Source organism: Micropterus dolomieu, linkage group LG16 (genome assembly GCF_021292245.1).
Source record: "Micropterus dolomieu isolate WLL.071019.BEF.003 ecotype Adirondacks linkage group LG16, ASM2129224v1, whole genome shotgun sequence".
NCBI lineage: Eukaryota > Metazoa > Chordata > Actinopteri > Centrarchiformes > Centrarchidae > Micropterus > Micropterus dolomieu.
Window position 1 is genome coordinate 13398573 of NC_060165.1, and position 25326 is coordinate 13423898.

At 41.2% G+C, this 25326-nt stretch overlaps 1 protein-coding gene and 3 non-coding genes across 6 annotated transcripts in view; 2 read left to right on the top strand and 2 right to left on the bottom strand.

Moving 5' to 3' along the window:
• LOC123984680 (ELKS/Rab6-interacting/CAST family member 1-like) overlaps positions 1-25326 on the bottom strand; it is a 150338-nt gene that overhangs the window by 13866 nt on the left and 111146 nt on the right. For all 3 annotated transcript variants that reach the window (XM_046071720.1, XM_046071718.1, XM_046071719.1), the window contains 2 exons: positions 18358-18465; positions 7323-7508 (listed from right to left, as the gene is read on the bottom strand). In XM_046071720.1, the coding sequence (XP_045927676.1) occupies positions 7323-7508; positions 18358-18465 (294 nt within the window). The remainder of the gene's footprint in view (positions 1-7322; positions 7509-18357; positions 18466-25326) is intronic.
• trnal-caa lies at positions 20936-21046 on the bottom strand. Its single transcript has 2 exons — positions 21009-21046; positions 20936-20981 (listed from the first exon to the last, which is right to left on the bottom strand). It is a non-coding gene; the product is annotated as a tRNA-Leu (tRNA).
• On the top strand, positions 22854-22964 carry trnaf-aaa. Its single transcript has 2 exons — positions 22854-22891; positions 22919-22964. It is a non-coding gene; the product is annotated as a tRNA-Phe (tRNA).
• On the top strand, positions 23263-23335 carry trnak-cuu. Its single transcript has one exon. It is a non-coding gene; the product is annotated as a tRNA-Lys (tRNA).

Here is a 25326-nt window from a genome sequence, read left to right on the forward strand (position 1 = left end):
CCCCTACTGGCACAGTTCCACAGCAGTTGCAGTTTAACAGACATTGTTACATTCACCATTTTGTCTCATGTCAGCAAGCAAATACAGGCATCTTCTATCTACTCTCCAAACGCTCTGGTTGGAGCATTATCTGTAGGTACTGTTTTTTTAATTACAACTGTTTTGTCGTTGTTTATGAGAGTCTGGGGCTTTGTCTCAATTTGGATACTTCCATCAGTAGGCTACACTTCCATATACACTATGTACTTACTTGCGTAGTGCCTGAATTTTGACAAGGTAGTGTTGTCTCAAATGGAACAAGGTTATTGTGCACTGACTCCAAGATGGCGCTGAGTTTAGCTGCCTCGGTGTTAGGTGCACTTTGTTTAGTTTTTGTGTGTTAATTCAGTTTTCGGCTGTGATTCCCAGAGCTCTTTCACCAGGGAGGAGCTCATGAACATCAGGGGAACAACTCCAACGGATTTAATTCTCACTTTTCTTGCGTCATCAGTGGAATAATTGGACATTTTGGTGAAGGGTTCTTTTGCTGTCGCTCGCGCTGTGAAGTGCCGCAGGAGAGGAAAAAGAGCCGGGTTGGGGACTCCGCACACCGCTACCGGCAATATTTCTCTCCAACGTACACTCACTGTGCAACAAACTGGACAAACTTCAGCTTCTGGTAGGGAAAAACAGAGACTTTTATTCATCTTCTGTTCTGTGCTTCACGGAGACGTGGCTGTGTGAACTGATACCGGACTCCGCGCAGCAGCTGGCTGGCTTCCAACTGTACAGAGTGGACACAGAACTCCGGCAAAACAAAAGGTGGAGGTGTCTGTTTTTATACTAACAATGGCTGGTGTACCGATGTGACAGTGATTCAGCAACACTGTTCTCTTTCTTCACTGTAAACCGTTTTACTCCCCCCGTGAGTTTGCTTCACTCACTCTGGTCGGTGTTTACATCTCGCCACACGCCAACGTTCAGGACGCGCAGAGCAGGCTGGCCGACCGGATACTGTGTGTGGAGAAGACAAACCCTGACTCCCTTTGTTATTGTTCTCGGTGACTTTAACAGGGGTAATCTCAGCCAAGAACTCCCCAAATACAGTCAGTTTATAAAGTGTCCAACCAGAGAGGGGAACACTTTGGATCACTGCTATACCACAGTTAGCAGTGCCTATCACGCCGTCAACGCTCAGAAGACAGTGGAGATGGTCGTGGATTTTAGAAACAGCCCAGCCCCACCCTCACCCATCATCCTGTGTGACTCCCCAGTCACCACTGTGGACTCCTTCCGCTTCCTGGGCACAATCGTCTCCCAGGACCTCAAGTGGGAACTGAACATCACCTCCCTCACCAAGAAGGCCCAGCAGAGGATGTACTTCCTGTGGCAGCTGAAGAAGTTCAACCTGCCAAAGACAATGATGCTGCACTTCTACACCGCCATCATTGAGTCCATCCTCACCTCCTCCATCACCATCTGGTACGCTGCTGCCACTGCCAGGGACAAGGGCAGGCTGCAGCGTATCATTCGCTCTGCAGAGAAGGTGATTGACTGCAATCTTCCTTCTCTTCTGGATCTGTACTCCTCGAGGACTCTGAGGCGAGCAGGAAAGATTGCAGCTGACTCCTCCCACCCCGGACACAAACTGTTTCAGACTCTCCCCTCTGGCAGGAGGCTGTGGTCCATCAGGACCAACACCTCTCACTACAAAAACAGTTTTTTCCTGTCTGCAGCTAGCCTCATTAACAAGGCCCGGGTCCCCCACTGACACTCCCCCTTTGCAAATGATACAAATGTCTCTGCACATGTAAATACTGTTTCATCTCGTGTCGTGCACAGACCTGCCATGTTGCACATATTTATTGTTGATATTTGTTGTTGTATATTTTTATATTGTCAGTTTATATATTTATATGTACACAATATTCTCTTCCATTGTGTTACTTCTGCACAGCACAGACCCAGACTAATGCACATGTATGTATATATATATATCTGCAACGTTGTTCTTCTATTCCATATTTATATATTTCTACATTTATTTATGTCGACTGTATGTTTGTCTACGTGTAGCACCTTATCACCACAGCAAATTCCTCGTATGTGTAAAACACTACTTGGCAATAAAGCTCATTCTGATTCTAATTCTGACAGGAAATGTCCATTACTTCCTCTTCTTTTTAACGACAAACTGCAACTGGACAGAGCATAGCAAAAAACACATGTATAACTTATATTTGCATAGTGGTGTTCACCGCAGTAATCGCGGCCACTGCAGCTTCCCTCCTCTTCAACCATGTAGCCAAGATGGCGACCATTGAGGGGAAGAAGTGTTCAGTGTTTCATACTCAACTTTCCTAAAGTTATAAGTACACCATCTGGGTACTATTAGTGCACTGTATTTTGCTATAATTGTCAGTGTGAAAGCAATTATGCACTCAAAATAACTAAGTATGGAAGAACGCGAATATGGTCACAGCATAAGTATCTTTAGCAATGCTGGTGCCACTGTGAGTCTGTACTTAGGCCCAGCGATGCTTTTGAGCTAAATACTCATTTGAGCATGCTAACAAGCTCACAATGAGAATGTTAAAATGCTGATGTTTAGCAGGTTCCCCATGTTAGTTTAACATGTTAGCATAGTTGAGGCATTTCACTGAAAATCATTGTCAACCTCATGGTAACACTAGAGGAAAAAAGGCAGGGCGTCACCAAAGTATTAGGATTCAAGCTCTGAGGACCAGATGCCAAAATCAAATATATCTAATGTATCTAAATCATAGCAGTCCATCTAAAGATGTTGAGATATTTCAGTTTGGACCCAAGTATTGGACTGACCAACATTGCCATTCCTAGAGCCACAGTGCTCCAAGTAAAGCTTTGCTATTGTAGCCATTGCTTTACTACAAGTCTCTTTTTTCCTCTTCAGGATTCTTTAGCTGCAGAAACATAAATGTTTCAGTGGGGATTGACAAAGAGGGCTTAAAATGACTAAACTGGAACATGATCATCACATTTAAATCAGGCAAACATCATAAATTAAGGAGCGCTTTAACACATTGTTGTATTGTTCAATAAAAGGATCCTGATTCAGTTTGCATGATGGATTAAAACAATTCAACATGCTCTTTGTTCACAATCTGCTGACCGGTGCACAACGACTGGGTATTATTATTGGTATTGTGAAGCCAATATTTTGTTCAGTTACATCTGCTGTTGAGAAACAAACCAAAACATGTTGAAAAAAAAAACTCCAGTTGCGTTTTGAAATCTCAGAAATGAAACTTTTATATTAAAAGCACTCTGAGGCACTCTGTACATTGGCTCGTTGAAAGTGTAGTGACAGTTGATACCTTTGCTTACAATGCATTATAACTTTGTATACATTTTGGCTTATCTTTTAAATGAAAACTTTGTTTTTCAAACACTTCATGTTTTCCAGTACAGTTAAAATGATCTCCAGTAGTATTTCGGTTTAGCTATCTAGTATTTAGTATAGAGAGCAGGGATTTTGCTCTGTAAGGCCTGAATTTACTGGTGAGACTCCTTGAGGGTTTCTGGCTCTTAATGCAACCAGTTATCTGTCCTGGGAGTTGCCCAGTTGATAAACCCTAAAGACTGACTTGCTCTCACCCACCACCCTTTCCTGTTACATGCAATCTAGGCTTCTTTGTCGGCTCTCACTCCAGTTTAACAGAACAGAGGAGAGTTACACCAGACACCGTGTTAGTAAACAGTCAGGTAGACGAGCCTCCAGTGGTCATTCATGATTGTTGTGCCTCGATGTTAATCCATGTGTGGGAGTGGGATACGTAGTTTTCCGTGTGTGTGTGTTTGTGTGTCTGACCATGTGTGTTTTACATGCTATTTTAGTATGATCCTAATGGCTTTACAGAGTGCCAGGCATTTTAACAGAGCCAGGGAGAGGCTTGTAAAACACACACACACACACACACACACACACACACACACACACACCACAAGACAGAGAAGAGAGGCTGGCACACTGTAACATGGCAGTCTGGTGGGAGTCTGTGTGTGAGAGTGTGTGAGCGTGCGTGTGGATTAAGAGGGTCAGCCAGGGTGATGCTGACACATGATGAAGGAAAACAAGAAACACGGGCCAGAATGAAAGACAGGCAGTGTGTGTCTGCGATATTGTGTAGGCAGGGTCGGGGTCTAAAGCAGACGCATGGCGCCGAGTGGCACTGCCTGAGTATGGGTGGGACAGAAAGGGAAGGAGAGGCAAAAATATTCAAACTGTGATGTTGTTAAGGGAAACATGTCACCAAAAACAGAAAGAAAACAAAAAACAAAACAACCACTTGCATTTTTAAAAACTCACACCTACACTGACATGGAGCAGGTGAGAGTACAAGGCAATGGTGATGGAGGCACTTTGAGGGGAAAAAATGGAATGAAAACACAAAATCCTGAAGAAAGAAGGAAGCTGAGAAAGTGATGGCAGAAATGTAAGAGAATGAAGAGGATGTAAGAATGCAACGAAAAAAAAATGTGGGTTTTCACACAAAAACCAAAACCTCAGAATAGAAGATGTGTCCTCGTTGCTCTGCAAGTATTGTAATTAACTGCTTTTTTTCCACCCAACTTTGACCAAACATTTCAATGAGCATTCTCTAAAATAACTCTTTTTCAGTTTCATCTCTAATTTTGTATTTTAGGATAATCTTACACATGCTAAAAAACAGAAGTATTTTTGCCATTCTTCAGCCAATGACTGACAATGAAAGACTTTGCATTGAAAGAGCATCCAGTGTTTTTGGGTGTCTTAATTCATTTACTAGCAATCATTTTTGTTACTGTTTGCAATTTCCAAATCATACAATGGTGTATTAAATTGTTTAACACATTTCCCCACCTTCCACTGGTTTCATTCACCTCCATCCAGTCACAAAATCAAGGTCCACAGACTGAAAACATACTTGACAGGATTGATCACAGCTAACATGTTTTTATGTTATGCTATGCTATGTACACAACACTATGCTATGTTATGCTGCATTACGCTGCATGGTAACGCAGTGCAGGCTTTTCAAAATAAATTTGCAGTAACAACTACAGTAGAAACACTTGAATCAAATTTTTTATGTTTTTGTTACTTTATGCTCTTGCGATCATGTGACTTTGACATGGGAGAGCACAGGTCACAAAAGTCAACATTGGTTTCTTTTAACCATGACCACAATAGTTGTCTCTTGTCTTTTTTTCTCCTCCATACGCCCCCTCCCTGTTTTCCTGCAGGTATCTGTGTTTTCGGCAATTAGTGTATATTCTTGCCCTATTGTCACCCCCCAACCCTGTGTCTTATAGGTACTGTCCTTTCTGTGTGGTGTCAGTCTGTGTGACGTTTGTGCCCCCCACCCCCATTTCCGCCGCTGTGTCCGGCCTGGTGACAAATATATACACAGACATAATTAAATAAATAATAAAGACGACAAAGGACTAAATTAAAACTCCTTTGTTAAAACAAAATCTGTCTGGCACAACATGATATGCAGCTCCTCATACTGCATACCAGGTTACTGGGCAGGACAGGGTTCAAAAACAACAAAAAAATGTGACCACAATAATTCCCAAACCTTAAAGGGCTAAACTTAACCAGCATACGTACAGTTATTTTGGAAGACACCATCAATCGACCTATGTTGTCCTTTCGGCAGGTATAGTGCAACTGCATTATACTATGCAATGCTAACTTAACTTCCAAACAGGCTGATACTTTTCTGGGATGGACTAATTTACTCAAGAGCCACAATCCGATTCATCACTTCCAAACAATGTATCATGTCTTGAACATGTTTAGCAGTAATTTTAAAGTATAAGTGATTTGTGGTAAATTGGTCTAAACGGTCTTTTAAGATCTTTTTATCCCACAGTTGTAAATTTATCTTGGATGTGGCCATGTGCGCAGTTTGATTTAAATGATTTCAGTATTTTTAAATATTTTTAGAAATATAAGGTGGGAATACAATACTGCGTGGAAGTTAGTTGGTTGTCTAAAAGCATTCAGTTTTGTTAGATAAGCTTTCACAGCAGCCCACATAATCAGTTTTTATTCAGAGTACTTTTTTTAAATGTGGATCCTGGCCGCTGGACCACAGATTACTGGCTGCCTTTTTCTGTGTGAAAACAGGCTGATGATGAAAAATACGCATAGTAACTGTCTGTCCATGAAAGTAACCCAGACCATTTCTCAGTGCCTTTAATGTACACTGTGATTAAATGACAAGTTAATTCTGTATATTCAAAGTTTATTTAAAGTGACACCAAACCCTGCTGTGCCATATCTGAAGCACTCATGCTAAACAGAGACATTTCCCAGAATTAAGACATACAATAGGGCTTTCATGAGGACTGTAGGAAACTAGTCCTGCTGTACCCTAACCACACACTCTGTCACATTGCTCTGTGAATGTGTGTGTGTGTATCTAGAGTTACCATTTTTCAATGTATACCACATGTAGTGACCATGTATTGTATAATACGTTTTCAATATGGAGAAAAAGACAGAGAGAGAGAGAGTGAGACAGGGGAAGCCATAGACAGCCACAAAATTTTAAAATTTAATAATGTACTGTTTATATTCAATATCTGAAAACACAAGTGGTTACCATGACGAAGGAGCAACATCAACGCAAGCAGGTTAGCCAACGTTTCTTCAACTTTCCCCATGCCTCACCTTTTCTTTCTTTATCCTCATTTCCCTTTTCTTTGCTCTCCTCCCACTCTCAGATGACAACTCTTTTGACAGTTAAACAAATATACTCTTCTCTCCCCTCTTTGCTCCATATATGAACCAACCCTCCTTCTGCTGCCAAAAGCTCAAAGCCGAGTTTACTCCCTGTAAAATAAAACGTCTGAAACAGTATTTGTTCCACAGCCAGGAGCTTGTCGTCAGGTGATCCGCTGGAGTAAATCTTTTCAATAATGTCAAAGACAGCGCCAAAAACCTGCCAGGCCGACCAGTGTGTGCCCAACTCCTACACACATCCACACAGTTACAGACACACACACACACACACACACAGCCATCACACAAACTCACAGATGTCATCACATATGTACAAGCAAACATACAGAAACACACACACACACTCAGTAACTGATTTTAGGAACTGATAAATTGGGAGTGACAAAATGTCCTCAGTTTTCCTCACGTCCATGTTTTAAAAAAATAGAGCACATGCACTGTCTCTCTCTCTCTCTCTCTCTCTCTCTCTCACACACACACACACACACACACACAGACTAATGTCTTCACTTTGCATGATTTCCCCCCCTCATCTTTCACACACACAAATGTGCACAAACTGTCTCACCTGTTCCTGCGTCATGCTGTGCAGCTGCGTATGCCAGGAGGCGGAGTCAGAGCGGTGATAGGCGGGGGGCGGGGCGAAGTCCTGCAATATGATTGGGTCTCGCTCCTGACACAGCGAGGTCAGGTGACTGATGTACAGCTTCAGTTTGCTGCGATTCTGGTTGAGATCCAGGAGAGGAGAGAGAATCTGCAGCAGGAAGGGAGTGATAGGGGACAAAAATGAGAGGGATTCATTTTATAGCTCACAAAATCTAACAACAAAAAACGCTGTCCATGATAGCAGTTTAAACAATTTTACCAGAATAGAAACATAAGTCTTAACAGAGAGAGACAGAGAGGGAACAAGGTGGTCTGACAGCAGTGAATGCTGTTCACTGCTCCCTGTTGATCAATTACTCAGTAGTTTACTCTTTAGTGAGTGGTAAGTTGAGATATCGGGACACTTACGAATCATCATTTAGCGTCATCACTGGCACATTGCATTGTGGGCTTGTTTACAGAAATTAGTGCACATGCCACAGACACTACGTTTTTTAGTTCAATGACTTTAAAACATGAATTTGGATACAGTAGTGCACTATGTAGGTAATAAGCAATTATTTTAAACACTGGAGTCTTTTCAAGTCTCTTAGCCAGGTCTGCAGTGCACAGTTAAGCACATTGTATGAACTGCATGCAACACCAAACAAGTTAATGGAGAATTAAAATGAGAGCATGGCTGATTCAAACATGTAGGGCGAGATGAAAACAGACAGGTTGCGATGTAAAATAAGTCACAATGTTGGTACATTTACATGCACACCAAAAACAGATATCACCACTAGCATATGTCTTCTGTTTTATTTGGGGAACCTATTGACTGATGTGAAAGCTGCTGCTTTAAAATACATTTTAAAATAAACTTTGAAGGCCCAGTTAATTGTATATTTGGTTGTGTTAACTACGTTTCAAAGTTATTTGGTTTAAATGATTATGTTAAGTATAATCAGTTTTTCTTAGTAAATGCAGTAACTGTTTTTTTTTAAATTATTTTTTTGAGACCACAGAAATGCAGGAATGAGATAATAACATGCAGCAAAGGGCAAAGTTAACCAGGTGGGCGACCAGGGCATCCCTGCAGTGTCTTGTGTCTGATTTTAATATAATTTAATAAAACAACAAACGCGAGAGACATTAATCAGTCTAGAAAAAGCCAAAATTTAAAAACACTGTATGTGCTATGAAATATGTTACTTTGTGCATGTCTGTGTGTGGTGGTGTCCTACACCAAACCCATCTCATGACATACATACATTTCTTTCTGAATTTAGCCTTTTATACAACAGAGGCAAAGACCAAAAACTGCTAAATTCCTTTGGAATCATCTTATTTTCAGCACTGATCATAGCTGAAGGTGTCTAACTGCAATACATCACACAAATGAATTTCTCTAGTTTGTTTATGGAAAATTGATCCAGACCGCAACAGTAACAGCTTTGATAAAACTGAGAGAGGTATAAATCTCATTCCCTTGTTTAACAGCAACATTTGTTTCACTTTGGCCTGTGTGAGAGTGTGGGAATGAGGAACTAAACACATTTTGGGGGTACAAGACGAGACCCCCAAAGAGACACACACAAACCACACACACACACACACACACACACACAGATAAGACATACAGACACACACATTATTCTCCTCTGGGAATAGAAGGATTTAAGTGCAGAGGAAGCATGTTAAGAGGGCTGTTAGAGTGTGTGTGTGTGTGTTGATAAGTACATTCAATCCCACTGGTGTCTGTCCACACCCTCAGCTCCATCATCACTCACACACAACGGCAGGATCCATTCACGCAGCGCAGTAACATCACTTTTCTCTCTATCTGTACTTGATCTCAGCTCCTGAACCCGAATCTCTCTTTAGAAGTTTGGAGGTTTCCAATCAGTATGAATTATGTAAATTTTATATAAAATACCTATTTCTATTGCTGTTTGTTAAAACTGCATTTCAGGAAACCTCAAGGATAGTTTTGGTCAAACACTGCTCCAAATGATCCATGTCATGTCAGCTGACTGGTTAAACTAACCAAGCATGAGTTAAACTGACGACAAACAGATTTTAAAGACAGCTTCTCTCTTTTCACTTTGGAGGCCATTTAGTACAGGTGAAATAATAAAATATAACACTGTAAGAAATACAGAAATATATAATCTAATGGACTCAACATTGTGGAGCTCTTCACTTCCATCTCAGGGACATCTTGTCATACATTTTTGCTCAAGTGCTGTATTTACTGTGCAAAATGAAGTGATTGATGCTGTCTCACTGCTTGCATGTTGAAAATGACTGATGTGATCCCAGACACATGGCTTTAACATATTTTATGAATCTGAAAGCCAGTCTTAGCTGTCAAAACAGTGAAAGAACAAAAAGCAGATAGGCAGTTGTTAGGACATTGATAATGTCTGAATAAAACATAACATATAAAACTCTATGTGTGTATCCAACATCCATTATTCAATAACTGCATGTGTCTGAGAATCCTGAAAGAACTAGATGTGGGTGTTTTTTGTTGGGAAAAAAATGTTATTGCTAGCTCTTCTCCAGCAGCATCGCCACAACAATGAGAGCTGACAGTAAATCAAAGTAACTGTCACTTCTGATTCTGATTCCTTACCTTATTTAGACCCCCCCCCCCACACACACACAATGCTTTGTGTTGTTCCAGACCATCTCCATTGGTGTATTCAAGATAGCTAAGCCTTCTTGGTTCACAACTGCTAGTTTTTCTCACACACACACACACACACACGCACGCACGCACGCGCGCACACACACACACACACACACACACACACACACACACACACACACAGTGTTATACACATTATGTGTGAGTCCACATACTTATATATATACAGTACATGCAGAGACACAAACACATTGTGACACAGAAAAATACACATACACTCATACAGGGTCGTTATCGAAGTTGTAAATAGCGCTAGTTACAGTATTTTCCAGTGAGGACCTGCCAGTAGGTTACAGTCCATTACGAAATACATTACTGAACATTTCCCTCCGTAGGAGAGAGGGAGAAAAAAAAGAGAGGCACAGAGAAAATGATGGAGTTAAAGGCTGCAGGGATCTTACGCATTCTGCATTTCAAAATCTCTGTTGCTGTATGTTGTATGTGTGCCGACAATGGCAACGCAACAATGATGTTATTGCTCAAAGAGTGTTGTGTTATATGACAATATGTGAACACATCTCTTAAGATCTGGCTTCACTGCTTTAAAAACATACTCAACATATGTGCAACAGCTGTTCTCTTATACTTTCTAATCCAGACTATTCTGTCAGAAAGCTTAAAAAAATGACTGTCCACACTTTCCAGATCTGCAGTCGAGCTGTGTGGATCAAACGCAAGACAAATGAGAAACAGACAGAAAGAATGGAAAGAATGATGGTGATATAAGGAAAACATTTAGTGAGAAATAACAACACCGATGCACTCTGTTCCTTTTTGAGAAACAGTTAATGACTACCAAAAACAAATATCTAAAATATGCCTGTAATAATAATGAAAACATTTAACACAACCCTAACCTCTGAAAGTCTTTGCAGCACCTAAAGTTTTAAATTTACTGATTTTATAAAGGTATACAGTACATATGATTGCCTGTATGTTTTTATTATATTACACGACCTGAACAACTTAATGTATGCAGTGTGTGTGTTTAATGAGTCCACAGTGTTTTCCAATGTATGAAACAATCCCAGAGGAGACATAATTTTATACGGCACTGTGTGTGTCAGAGTGTGTGTGTTTTTTGACTCTTTCTTAGCCTCCCATGTCTGCCTACCAGACTCCTACTGCAATAGGGAACTACTCTAAAGAGAGACATTCAGCTAGCCTCACTCACTGGTCGCATTTTTAAAAAACCTTCTACGGCCATATAAAATGATGAAATGAGGATTTTTCTTTCTCCACAGATCCCACAGAGACACACAAACATACACACAAGCACACAAGCACAAACAGATTTATTTGACCACAAGGAGCATCTATAGAGGAGGTAAGACTTCAATGCAAGCAGGAATCATGGCTGCTGCTGACGCTTTACACTTTACTAGAGGATAATCGCAAATAAAACCTCTTTAATATAAAACAAAGCTTCATTCCCACTGCAGAGGAACAAACATTTGATAGGTCAAGCTTCTTAACATGAGTATTTGCTGCTTTTCTGTTTTATTTCTTTTATAATTAATGTAGTGTTTATGGGTAAAATCATTAATTAAAGAAAACAATCAACAGATTAACTGATAGTGAATATAATCATTAGTTGTTCTTGTTCTAAACCACCAAGATTAAGTCAAAGTAAGAATTCAAATAAAAACTAAATTTTGGTACATGACTTGCCGAGTTGTTGACGTCATACACATAGAAAGATGGCAGACAATATGGTTGATGGTTAGAAACTTTTGATTAATAGGGCAGATTTATTTACTAACGTGTCATTTGTAATATGGTTAGTTTGCTGTCCGTGGAGAGTGACCTAGGTGTCTACATATTGGTTATACCCTCTGGTAATGCTAATCCAACACATCTATGAAGTAGCGTTCATGTTGTCTCCACATTCCAACTTAAAAGCACATGAACACACAGAAGTCGGAAGAACAACTTCACGACTCGGGAAATGGAAAAATCTGGGGAGCATGTGAATACACAGTTAATCAGTCTCCTAATTGTATTCTGTCAAGTAAGTTAATCTCACTAAAAGAAATCAATAACTTATCTAACATCAGCAGTAATGACATCATTAGATACTTTTGTTATCTTTTGTGTAGCTTCTGCACATAGTTGTATTGTATTTTTTTTTCTCTATTCTTTTATTATTCTTATATATCCATCCATCCATCCATCCATCGTCAGCCGCTTAACCTGAATATAGGGTACACCCTGGACAGGTCGCCAGTCCATCGCAGGGCCACACTTAGGCCCCATCCACACTACTCCGTTTTAGTTTACAAACGCATTATTAAAACGAATACGGTTTTGGAGTTGATCTCCGTCTACATTAAAACAACTGAAAACGCACATCTATTGGCCGTTCAGGTACACTGGGCATGCGCGTGCTGGTGTAAACATGAAGCAGATGTCTCTTCCAGGTTACAGATGATTTGGCGAAAGACAAAATAAATACAGACGAAGATTTTTTTTTTTTTGCATGCACCAATAAGGAGCTGGAACTGTTATTGAATGTAACACAGGAGTGTGGCGGCGGAAAACAGACTGGGAGTTGTTGCAAAGTAAATACAGCGACATGCACAGTACAAGTGTAGGCAGATAAGCGTTATTTGCACAGTACTTAATATTTTAATAAAAATACCATGTCAAAAACCCGGTCAGTAGCATCGTGTTTCTGCTTTGCATGACTTCTGCGTCATCGTTTCTAAAGTCCTCTGTTTTGGCCCGTCTTCACTAAAACGCCCTCCGGAGTTTTGAAACGCAAAATGGGGTTGGCAGCGTTTCTAAACTTCTCCGTTTTAGGTCTTCATTTTCGCCATTGTAGTTTGGACGGGAGGTGAAAACGTAGCAAAAGGTCTCCGTTTTAATTGGAAAACGCAGTAGTGTGGATGGGGCCGTAGACAACAGCCACTCACATCCACACCTAAGGACAATTTTGGAGACACCAATTAAACTGCAGGTGCATGTCTTTGGATGGTGGGAAAGAACCCACGCAGACACGGGTAGAACATGCAAACTCCACACAGAAAGGCCGGGGCAACCGGGGTTTGAACCCACGACCTTCTTGCTGTGAGGCGACGCCCTCTTATATAACTAGCATTTTTTAATTCCACATCTATATATTTCTACATTTATTTATGTCAACTGTATGTTTGTCTACGTGTAGCACCTTATCACCAAAGCAAATTCCTTGTACATGTAAAATACTACTTGGCAATGAAGCTCTTTCTGATTCTGACTCTGATTCTATCATGAGTGGACTTTTTGAGCTGTGGTTTCACTTTGATATAACAGGTGAGAGCTTTGTGACTTCATTCATGAAGGCATTTAAAAATATTGAAAAACCTTACAAACCAAAACACTGAGCTCCTTTATGAAAAATCATTTACTCGTCTTAGCTGTCTTTTTTCAGTGAAGCATCTAATACCACTGAAGACCATTAAAAATGCAAAATCCCATAAAGATTTCCTCAACAATGCTTGGTGTGTGTCAAGAGTGCTCTCCTGTGTTCTGTGTCCTCCTCTGCTACAGTTGTTTCTGAAGCATTTCACACTCCAACTGTAGTACAAAATTCCCTTATTGGAAGAGACACAATCACTCACTGTCCTGATGTAATGCGCTATGGCGAATTACCCGCCTTACACCAAGGAGAAGTGTGTCTATACAGTACACGTGAGTGCAACTACTCATGAAGATGGAAAGAAAAAGAGTGTCAGCTGTGTGCGTGCTGGCTGCCCTCCTTCTCTCAGCAGGGAGGTGCTACCGCTAATTAATAACCAGGGTCAAACTTAGATCCGTTAGTGAACCTCTGGGCTTTTTGCATCCCAATGGAAAATCCCACCGGAGGAACTGTGCGCTAAAAGCAGCATATGCTACTCATATGTGGAACTCCACTCTCCTGTCAGCAGATTAAACCAATACGACTCTTTGAATAACGTGATTAAAATTCAGCATTACATCGTTTCAAAATTTATAGCCGCGTCTATGAATTTCCAATTCTCTAGTTTAAAATGTTTTACAGAAAAAAACGTCAATCGTTTACAATTATGCTGTATCGTTTATATCGTTGTGTCGCAAATTCCACACTTTACTGTAATATTTTGGTGAGGGAACGGCGCTTTGGACTGCGGTGATGTTAGTTTGAATTTGGACTTCATCTATCAAATATCCAACATAAAACTAATATCCAACTTGAAAGTAACTTTGGATATTTGGATATTAGTTTTACTTTGGACATTCGATAGATGGTCCAACTTCGAACTAACTTACCCGCGGTCCATTTGTCCACACGTGCTGATATTGCCGGGAAGAAATTCGCATTAAAAATAATGGACACATCCCTATCCAAGGTTTAATGACTTACCCACGGACATACAGCTTACTTTGTGGTTCACTAAGACATGCTGTTGTTGTGATACTAGCTGTTGTAGCAGGAGAGCTGTGAGTATCACTTTCTGGAGCTGCTCTGCTGCTAGCGACAGTTTGCTAACCCACAACCTAGCTGATGTTAGTTATATTACTTGCTGTGTCATTGTTCACTCTATATTATGGTTTTTGTCCTGGTGTTGGATTTCTCAAGAATAGCTTACACCACCTTTTTGATGCAGAGAAATATCCCGAGTTACAGATGGAAATGCCGTATTTCATTGAAGTTGCTAGAAATGTTCTATATTGGGATATGTATCGTTATTGGGATATGAAATGACCTATATCGGGATATGATTTTTTTGTCATATCGCACAGCCCTGTCACCAAGTGACTTTGCCAGATAATCCGATCCTTACAATACTAGGGCTGGCCCGAATGTCCTTTTTTTGAGTTTCGATAGTAATTAACAGCTATTAATTGAAGCTTCGCTGCCGAAAAGCAATAGAAGGATAAATGCCTTCTGACAATGACATGAGTGAGGGAGAATCTGATTGGGGGAGAGATAATGGTGGCTCATTAATGTCTGTGTGTGCGTGTGTGTGTGTAAAACTTGATTTATACTCCTGCGTAGGGTCTACTTGCGTAGCTACGGTGTAGGCTAAGCACGTAGCCATGCATTTATACTTGTGCATCCGTGTGTCCGTCAATCTGCAATTACACGCCCAAGCGCTAGTCGGCAGTAGCACTACAGTATCCACTGTGTTGACTTTTGCTGGCCAAGCAGGCAAACTTTCGGTTAAGCCCTCCGCTAACGTGAATGGGGGTAAAATTGTAAACGTGCGGCTGGTATAGCCTTTTCAAATGTTATCGACCGAATGGATCCCATTCTGATAAAGAAACGCGTCATTTCGCTCAGGTTGTGACTGTAAAATATATCGATCCACCGTATTACAACCGCTGTTTTGGCCGCTAGTAAAAGTTACTTCAAAGCATGGGCACTTCCTGTCGGCTCAGAGACATTGCGAGGCTACCCAGCTGACCAATCACAGAGCTTACAGTCCGCGTCGACTCGACGTGTAGTTACATTTTTGAGGAGGTGCAAGTAAGGCTACACCGTAGGTGACAGCGTAGGGTAGGGGGCTACGCAGAGGCTATGCCGTCAATTTGACGCAGAAGTATAAACAGCACTTTAGAGAGAGAGAGAAAAAGAGAGAGCGCTCCGTTTTTTAAATTCTCATAGCGTAAAACAGCAGGTACTCATTACCAACACTTTGTTTTTAACTGTGTTATGTCTAGGCTAGTAGACACTAGTACAGGACTAAGAGAATGAGGAGTTAGACAAAAAAGGAATATTTACTGTGGGGTTGAAGGGACGGGAGATTAAACCGGGGAAAAGCAGAAGATTAGGTTCGTGCCGAACTGGGTTGGTGGCTGCTGTGCAGAGCAGGTTGGAACCGTATCCTACCTACCTGGGAGTCCAGACTGAGAGGCTGAACTGAGCAGGTTCAGAGCAGAAACAGGAAAATTAGACGTACGGGTGTCCAAGGAGAGCAGACAGCACGAGCGCTATTTCCGGTAGCGGGTCTAAAATAACACGTTATTATGCGTTATCACTTTTAACTTTTATTATAGCCTACTACATGTTCTTATTCAACCGGCATAATATAATGATATTGTGTTTATTATGTTGTTGTTAGTTTGTTGTAGCCTACAGTTTAGGCTACTGATTAATATTAAAAGGTAGGCTGTTTTACTTTTTGTTGATCTGTAATGAAATTAAGCAATTGTAAAATAATTAAACCCATAACTGCCACACTGCCGTTGTCATCATTCAGTTTAAAGTGCTCTCACACACCTAAGGGCTTCATTTTGCTTTCCCTTTACATAAACTTACGTTCACCGCTGTGAGTGGAGGTCAGGTGTGCAAATATTCAGGTCCAGCCCTATGTAAGGGTGCACTCACAGTATGCGATCCAGTGTGATCGCTCCATGCCATGCCCAGGCCCACTTGAGGAGATGGGCCTGAGCACGGTTAAACTGGACTCCGGCACGGTGCACATGTAGCGTGATTGCTAATCGTGCCCGAGCACGGAACCCCGACACAAACTCCACTATGCCGTGTGAGAGAGAGAACGCTTTTTCTTCACAGAATGACAGTCAATATTGACCTTCAGCTATGTACAGCGTGCTTATCTAGACAACCCAGCTATGATCAAACGTTAACATAGCTCTCCTTATTAGCCAGGCTCCTTACATGCTTGCTAATAATTTTTCTGAGTCTCCAACAGTGACAGTTGTGTTGGACAGATTTTTGCAGTGGTGTTCATGAGAGAGAGGTGGAGAGAGAGACGGAGACAAGGTGCTGTGCGAATATATGCGCATTACTCGGCAATCAACTATGATTTTAAACGGGCCTAGTAAAAAAAATAAAATCACATATCAATATGTGGCGGTCGCCGTTGATACTGTGGCGGGCCACCGCAAAAATGGGAAACACTGACCCAGTGATGATGTAAACGTGAGCGGGGGAGTGGGGACAATCGTGCTCGGGCACGGAACAAGGCTACCGGGCCTAGTGTGAGTACACCCTAATACATGTTGTATAATTCAAGAAAATTTATGAAACATTTAGATTTGAATCAGAAAAGCAAAAAGTTTTAAGAAAGACTATTCTACATTAGATGTGTTAAGATTTATTTGTAGCAATGCTATTTTGTGTTCTTTCTGGACTTGAAGGTTGTAGTGTGATTAATCACCTTTGCGTCCTAAAAATACTGGAAACCCCCCATTCTGTAAATAAAAAAACTGTACAGGGATGGAATCAAGTGAAACTTTTTATTTCTATCATTCCTAAAAAGCTAAACTTTTTACTGTACTGTACTGCAAAGCAGCAGCTACCTTAAATCCTCAACTACATCCCACACACAGGGTAGGTTCAGATGAGAGATTATCATGTCCTGAAAGACCATAAAGCATAAAGACTGACACATGAAGCATCCAATGAGAAAAAGAAAGTGATGCACTGATCAACAGGAGGATCAGATGATGTACATGAAGAGATAATTAAAATGTTGTGAAAATGAAATGAAATAAATTTAGTTTAAGACTGGGAAGAATTGATCATCAGAAGAAAAAAATGAATTGAAATCAAAGGATGAGATGAGATAGTGAACAGATGAAGCACATAATGCAAAAGATACTCTGAAAGTATTCAATTACATAATTCACTGGTGATCACACCAGAGAATCTGAAATGACTAACCCTAACCGAAATTACTAAGAGAGTCTTGTGGAAAAGTAGAGTATCAAGAGTGAATGTCAATCAAAGAATGGAAGAACTGATCAAGACAAAAACGATAAGAAACAACAAACGTGGAGTGAAATGACAGAATCACAACACCAGAACCAGATCACAAACTCACGGACGACACAAACGTAAGAAGGATGGAAGACGATTGACGAGCACATCCAAACATGATTGGATCCAGATAAAGAAGACGCTCACCCTTCTGTACAAAATGGCAAACCGAGAGAGAGAAAGACGGCGTGTGATTTGCTAGGCCCAAATGCCCTCCTCATCGTCCTATTGGTTAGTTCAGTCCAACCGCAGCGTGAGTTTGGAGAAAGCAGGAAGTTAGTTTGTCGAAGCAGGAATTTTTTTTGTAGACAATTGTAGACAAACATGTAGCAGAAATGTTTGAAGATTTTAGCGTTTTTGACAAAAATATTAGCTAGTAATAGGTGAATAATTTTAATACATATTATAAGATGACTTGTTAATGAAAATAGTAGGAATATTTAGAAATCTTGTTTCAGAGCATGCTTTCATCCACATAAGAGTAATGATATTAGTTTTAAGTGATGTGTGGGGGTTGGGACGATATTTGGAGATTTTCCCCAGATGAGGGCTGACTGTCCTGGGCAGAGATCTTACCTGGTCCGGGGAGGGCTTGTGATTGTTGGGCTGCTCTGAGTTTGGAGAGGAGACTTTAAGGTGGTCGTCCTCATAGTTGTCTGCCATCAGCTTCATCCGGTTTTGAGTCTACAGAGGAAGAGAGTCGCACACAATAAGATCTCTTTGATATCTCACACCAAAGGCAGTGAAAAAGGAGGCAATTCGGCAACAGCAAATCACATTCAGCAGCATGTGTGTGTGTGATAAGAGGAAAACTCTTAGCCGTAAATTCCTCCAGGAGTTACTTTGCAGAGAGGAAGAAGAGAGGAGAGCGTTGGATGACTTCCATGAGCTTCGCCTTGGCTAACATAAGTGTGTGTGTGTGTGCAAGAGACACAAGAAAGATGAGAGAAAGACACAGAGACAGAGAGAGTCAAGAATGGACAGTAAAAAAAGAGAGAGAGAAAGATTCCCAACTGTCCATGTGTGTTTGTCAGGTTGGTTCTGCTTATATTAAAGAGAGCAATAAAGATATTACGCATTTTGAACTGCACACATATTACCCGCAAACACACACCCACTGACATACCACCTGTTGTGTAGCTTGTTAACTGGTGGGGAAAAATAACAGGGCAGCTAACATGCCACTTAAGGAGCCTAGACAAATATTAGACTGTACACACAAAGCACACATACACACACATCAGCATACATAGACAGTCATTTTGGCTATTCCATTTCATCTCCCTTTCTTTCCTCATTTTGATCTTGCTCATCAGCTATTTGCTCCTCTCCCTACTGTCCTTTATCCTCTCCTCCTTTCCACTCCTCTGTGTTCGTCTCTGGCTGCTCCATCTGTTTCACATGTTATAGTTACACTTCAAGCTTTAGAGTAGGCCTGGAAAGAGAGAAGTAGTGAGAGAGAGTAAGCGAAGAAGGGAGTCAGTCTAAATCTGTCAGTCTTGTACAATCTAAATCCCCTTAGCCTCTCACTGAGCCCAGCAAGGAACAGAGGCTTAAACAGGCCAGACCGAGGTTTTGTGTGTGTGTGTTTGACAGAAACTGAAAGAAAAATGTGAATGCCAACTTTCATGTGTTTGTATGAAAGCTAAATGAAAGACTGCATTTTTAAGAGATAGTGGCGCTAAAAAAGTGTTTTTACTAGGTGTGTATGTGGGACCATATAAGCGTGCATGTGTGTTTGTGTGTGTGTGTGTGCGTGCACACACGTATGTTTCTGTACATAAGGCAAATTGAAGAGAGCCTCCTCCGGTGCGCACACACACATTATTTACTTCCTCGTTTTCCAAAGACAGCTTTAATATCTGTGTGTTTTTTAAACACACAGATATTTAAAACAAACATGGAAAGTCAACAGTTTGTCTTGAAACCACATAAGTACAGAAGATGGATTTCCCACTGCACACACACACAGAGACACAAGTACACGCACACCGACCCACACACACACACACACACACAAACAGAAAAACGCTACCAGAAACACGGACTACACAAAGGTGGTGCTCCTACTATTCTTACATTGCACAGATAGTAGCGGAGTAAATAAAATCTCCTTCACACAATGCTTTGAGCACCATGTTGTACACCATGTTTAGCACAGCAAATTTGCACATTTGTCGGACTTTGAAGTGCAAATCTGCACAGTCAGACAAAGAGAAAATATAGTGTTTTGATATGTCTTGTTAAAAGTCGTTGTGTCCCATTACCTTGTTTTGTATAATAATACACTTCCAGACAGCACAATTCTCAGAGTGCTCACAGTCCTTGATCCCTTTCTTCAATATTAACTATGCATTGTGATTTAACATCCTGTTAAGGTTTAGAGTGTGAGCCAGTGTTGCAGGATTGAAAGCAAAATTAAAAGTATTTCACCACAGCACTCCACAGACTTATTTTCTTAAACTGAAGAAGTCCTTTGGATGAGGGACGAAACGTCTTCTAGTATCTTCAACCAAGTTCAGTTGCCCTTGACTTTAACCTTCTTTGGATACTCCACATTACAAAACACCACCGCCCAAAGTTGCTTAAAGATTTTTAGGTGTCATACTAATATAATATAAGATTAGAATGATAATTTAAGATCAGAAAGCAATATGTTAAATTGCTTTTGAGTAGCGCAAAGTATCTGTGTACTTGCGTCAACCATGTTTGCGCCCCAAGTGTGTCCATTCATCCAAGGGAAAGTGATATGATAAGTGGTCAAAAACAGCTTTGCCCAATGTGGCACTCGTGCCCAAGACCCTGAGATTAAGGGTCTCATGCTCTACCAACTGAGCTAGGGGGCCTGGTATGTGAGAACAATGAAAAAAATGGGTTTGATTTCACGGCTGCATTAACTCCCTTACTGAGAAAGCTCAGAAGGGTGGAGGGTAGAATCTGGGTTGACTCTCCCCACACCAAAAGTATATCAATACAGAAAACTATAGTAAATTATTACGCCCAAACTGCTTTAACTTTAAAAGAAAAACACAAATACCTTCATATATCATAAATACCCTGGTGACAAGTAGGGAAGGTATTAAGGTATGAAAGAAAATACCCCTAAGTCTAAATGTCATCAGGCTACAATGATGAATCTTGCAGGTAAAAACTTTGTCAGGAGTGGGATTTGAACCCACGCCTCCATTTGGAGACCAGAAGTCCCTTAACTGAGGAAGGAGAAAGTCCTTGAGTCTGGCGCCTTAGACCACTCGGCCATCCTGACACCTGAAATGCACCATTCAGTCTGGACTTCACAAGTTACATGTAAACAAGAATCATAGGTTGCCATTTTACATTCTAATCTAACTGAATAAACTAATCAGAGCATTTCCATGATCAAAATATGGTTTCAATTAAATTCCTGTCTGAATGAAGAGGTGACATAAATATGCCAATACATATTGTTCTCCCTAAAACATTCATGACAAAGATATGTTCAGCTAAAGCTTCGTCAAACTGGTCAGCAATGGCTGTTTTGAGCAGAAGTGAACTCAAACAGTAGGGGTACGCTTTCTCTTGTTGTTTTCATGTTAAAGGCACCCAGCATTCAGAGTGCTGCTCGCACATGCGTTGCTTAGAGATTATGAGGTGACACACTCCAAAGAGCAACGTGTTGAATACCTTTTGCGTAGCATCTCTGTTCACATACTTGCGTAGACCATGTTTGTGTCACAAGTCTGTCTCTGTCTGTCCATCCTGAGTCCAACACAGCCAAAGAAATGTGATATGGTGAGTAGTCCTAAAAGTCCCCACCCAACCTGGGGCTCAAACACACGACCCTGAGATTAAGAGTCTCATGCTCTACCAACTGAGCAAGCCGGGCTTGGTTTGTTGTGAAATCTTAAAAAAGGTTTGATTTCACGGCGGCATTACTTTGCACACTGAGAAAACTCAAAAGGGTAAAGGGTATGACACCAAAATGATATAGATAAAGAAGACTACAGTAAATTATTACGTCCTAACTGCTTTAACTTTAAAAGAAAAACACAAATACCTTCATATATCATAAATACCCTGGTGACAAGTAGGGAAGGTATTAAGGTATGAAAAAAATACCCCCAAGTCTAAATGTCATCAGGCTTCAGGGATGATTCTTGCAGGTAAAATCTTTGTCAGGAGTGGGATTTGAACCCATGCCTCCATTTGGAGACCAGAAGTCCCTTAACTGAGAAAGGAGGAAGTCAATAAGGGTCAGCTTTCTCTTGCTGTTTGTATGTTAAGGCTCGTGCAGACTACACGACTTTCAGCATCGGCCGATCGCCGTGCCATTCACCCTACACAACTTGCCGTCTTGTGAAGGGAGTCTAAAGTTGTTGCGGCGTTCACACTACGTGACTGATCTGTGACAGGGGATCACACACTACACGAGCTGACAAAGACTCTGTCACCCGACACTCGTCTCCAAACCACGTTTTGTCACAAAAACACATGTGAAATGGGTAATGACGCAAACCTACACACAAAACAGCTGTTATTTGTTATCATAAAGATAGCAATTATAAAGACAAAGAATATGGGTGAAAGAATGGAGTAGCACACGCAGGTAGCAGGGATTGTCTGAGCTACAGAGAGAGCTGAAGGGGAGTAAAAAGTGTTTTGCAGAGAAAAAGTAGCTGCCTGCTCTCATTGGCCGGATATGGATCTCGAATCGGCCGATTTCTCCAGATATTTGGCATGCTAGATATCAGTCGGCGATGTGGCAGTGATGTGTCGGGGAGCTGTTTTGATGTGTCGTTGAGTAGTTCACACATAATGACTGGTAACCGCCGACCAACCGCTGATTTACCACCGATCACAGCCTGACAGTCGCCGAGCGGCAAATTGGGCTAAAAATTGTATAGTGTGAACTAGGCTTTAAAAGACACCCAGCTGCAACGTTCAGAGTGCAGCTCCCACATGCGTTGCTTTAGAGATTATAAGGTGACACACTCCGAAGAGCAACGTGTTGAATAGCTTTTGCGTTGCATCTCTGTTCACATACTTGCGTGGACCATGTTTGTGAAGTCCAGACTGAACACTGCGGTTCAGTTGTCAGGATGGCCGAGTGGTCTAAGGCACCAGACTAAAGGACTTCCTCCTTTTGCAGTTAAGGGACTTCTGGTTTCCAAATGGAGGTTTGGGTTCAAATCCCACTCCTGACAAAGATTTTACCTGCAAGATTCATCCCTGAAGCCTGATGACATTTAGACTTAGGGGTATTTTCTTTCATACCTTAATACCTTCCCTACTTGTCACCAGGGTATTTATGATATATGAAGGTATTTGTGTTTTTCTTTTAAAGTTAAAGCAGTTAGGACGTAATAATTTACTATAGTCTTCTTTATCTATATCATTTTGGTGTGATGAGAGTCCATACCCTTTACCCTTTTGAGTTTTCTCAGCGCGCAAACTAATGCCACCGTGAAATCAAACCTTTTTTAAGTTTTCACAACAATCCAAGCCTGGCTAGCTCAGTTGGTAGAGCATGAGACTCTTAATCTCGGGGTTGTGGGTTCGAGCCCCACGTTGGGCGGGGCTTTTAGGACTACTCACCATATCACGTTTCTTTGGCTGTGTTGGACTCAGGATGGATGGACAGAGACAGACTTGTGACACAAACATGGTCTACGCAAGTATGTGAACAGAGATGCTACGCAAAAGGTATTCAACACGTTGCTCTTTGGAGTGTGTCACCTCATAATCTCTAAGCAACGCATGTGCGAGCAGCACTCTGAATGCTGGGTGCCTTTAACATGAAAACAACAAGAGAAAGCGTACCCCTACTGTTTGAGTTCACTTCCGCTCAAAACAGCCATTGCTGACCAGTTTGACGAAACTTTAGCTGAACATAGCTGAACCTACGATTCTTGTTTGCATGCAACTTGCAAGTGTGTCTGTCCATCCATGTATGCAAACATCAATAATGAATGAACAATTGAAAAATTAACCTGCTCGTCCTACATTTAGAAAAAGACAAACTTTGGGATGGGGCAAGAAAGAAAGAACAACAAAGGACGAGTGTGATATGGCAGAGTTATGTTGAAGAAGATAAGCTGTGTCAAAAGGGAGCCTGATCTCTGATCTCTCTGACATGGCTTTTCTAAGTCCAAATCTCCCTATTCTTTTGCAAACACACTGTATCTGTCTTTGTCCCCTTATTTCTTTCTCCTCATCTTAGAGTTTTCTCAATCCAAATAATCCCCAAAGTTCCTCCCTTTTTCTCTTCCTGTCTTTATCTCTCAGCTCTCTCGTATACACAGTTTTTATGATTAAGTCTCTCTTAACATTTAGTAACTAAATGTACCTAACCCTCTGCTCCTTTCTCCCTCTTTCTTTAATGATCTCAGCTTTTTTCAACATTGATTTTAAGTTTTTCTCTCCTGTGTGGAAACAGCATTGTATTGCCCCCCCCCACTCCCTTTTGACTTTTGAGCTCTTAACATGCCCTTGTATCCGACTAATTCTCTCTCCCACTCTTTTCCTCCCTCCTCTCTGCAACAAGTCCTCATTTCTGTATCTTCCAACTTTCTTCTCCTATTCTCAGGTTGTTCATTTTCAAAAATTTGTACCGTTGACCAATATTAAGCCATCTCAATAGTGCTGACCCGTAAGGGGACATAGATAGAGCTGGAAGGAGGAAGCTATCATAACTTGTTAGAACTTATTGTTCCTTTAGCAACCAAGCTAACAAGCTTACAAGCTTACTAAATTACATTTAACAAGCTTTTGCCAGTTGTTAGCTCTGAGAGCGTTCCCCCATCCTAAATAAAACTTTTTTTTAAATGAAATGATGTACAATTCTGAAAAAAATGTCAGGAGGGAGTGAACAGCACAGTAAAGAGGAAATAGAAAGGGGGCTATTGAGACTGAAGCACTAGCATGTCCTGGCTGCCAAGCTCTCCAGCTACAGTAGTTCACCTAGCTTTTGAAAAAGAGCATTTCACTAAAATACACAGATTACACTCTCTCCCTGTCTTTCTCTATTCTCTTGTCTGTTCTCTATTCATATTTAATACTGTTGAACCCAAAACACCAAATCCCTAAAACCATGAACTAGAGAAGGAGAGTGGAGACAAAAAGGAGGAGGTGGAGGGAAGAAACAGAAGAAAGAAAAGCATGAAGAGGTGTACAGGGAGGAAAGGAGAGAGCAAGGTGAGTAAAGGTGAGGGGGAAAAGAAAGAGGGTAGAAAGTGAGAGGAAAACAAAGAGAACTGAAGGAAAAGAAGAAATTAACACTCCCCAATCCTCCTCTCTCATTTTCCTCACTGGCCTTTCTTTACATCTCCCCCTCTTCTCTAATTGTCAGGAATGCTGACCTCAGCTCACTTGTTTCTGTGCCAACTCTCTCTTTCTCACTTAATCTAATCATCGCACCATTATTTCACTTCTCCTCCTCCCTCATTGTTCCCTTCTTCTTCTTCCCTCCATCTATCCTTCCTGGGGCTCTGCTGCAGCCCGCTGACAACGGACAGAATGAGACACAAATGAGCAGGGAGTGAAGTCTGGGGGGGGGGGGGGGGGCCT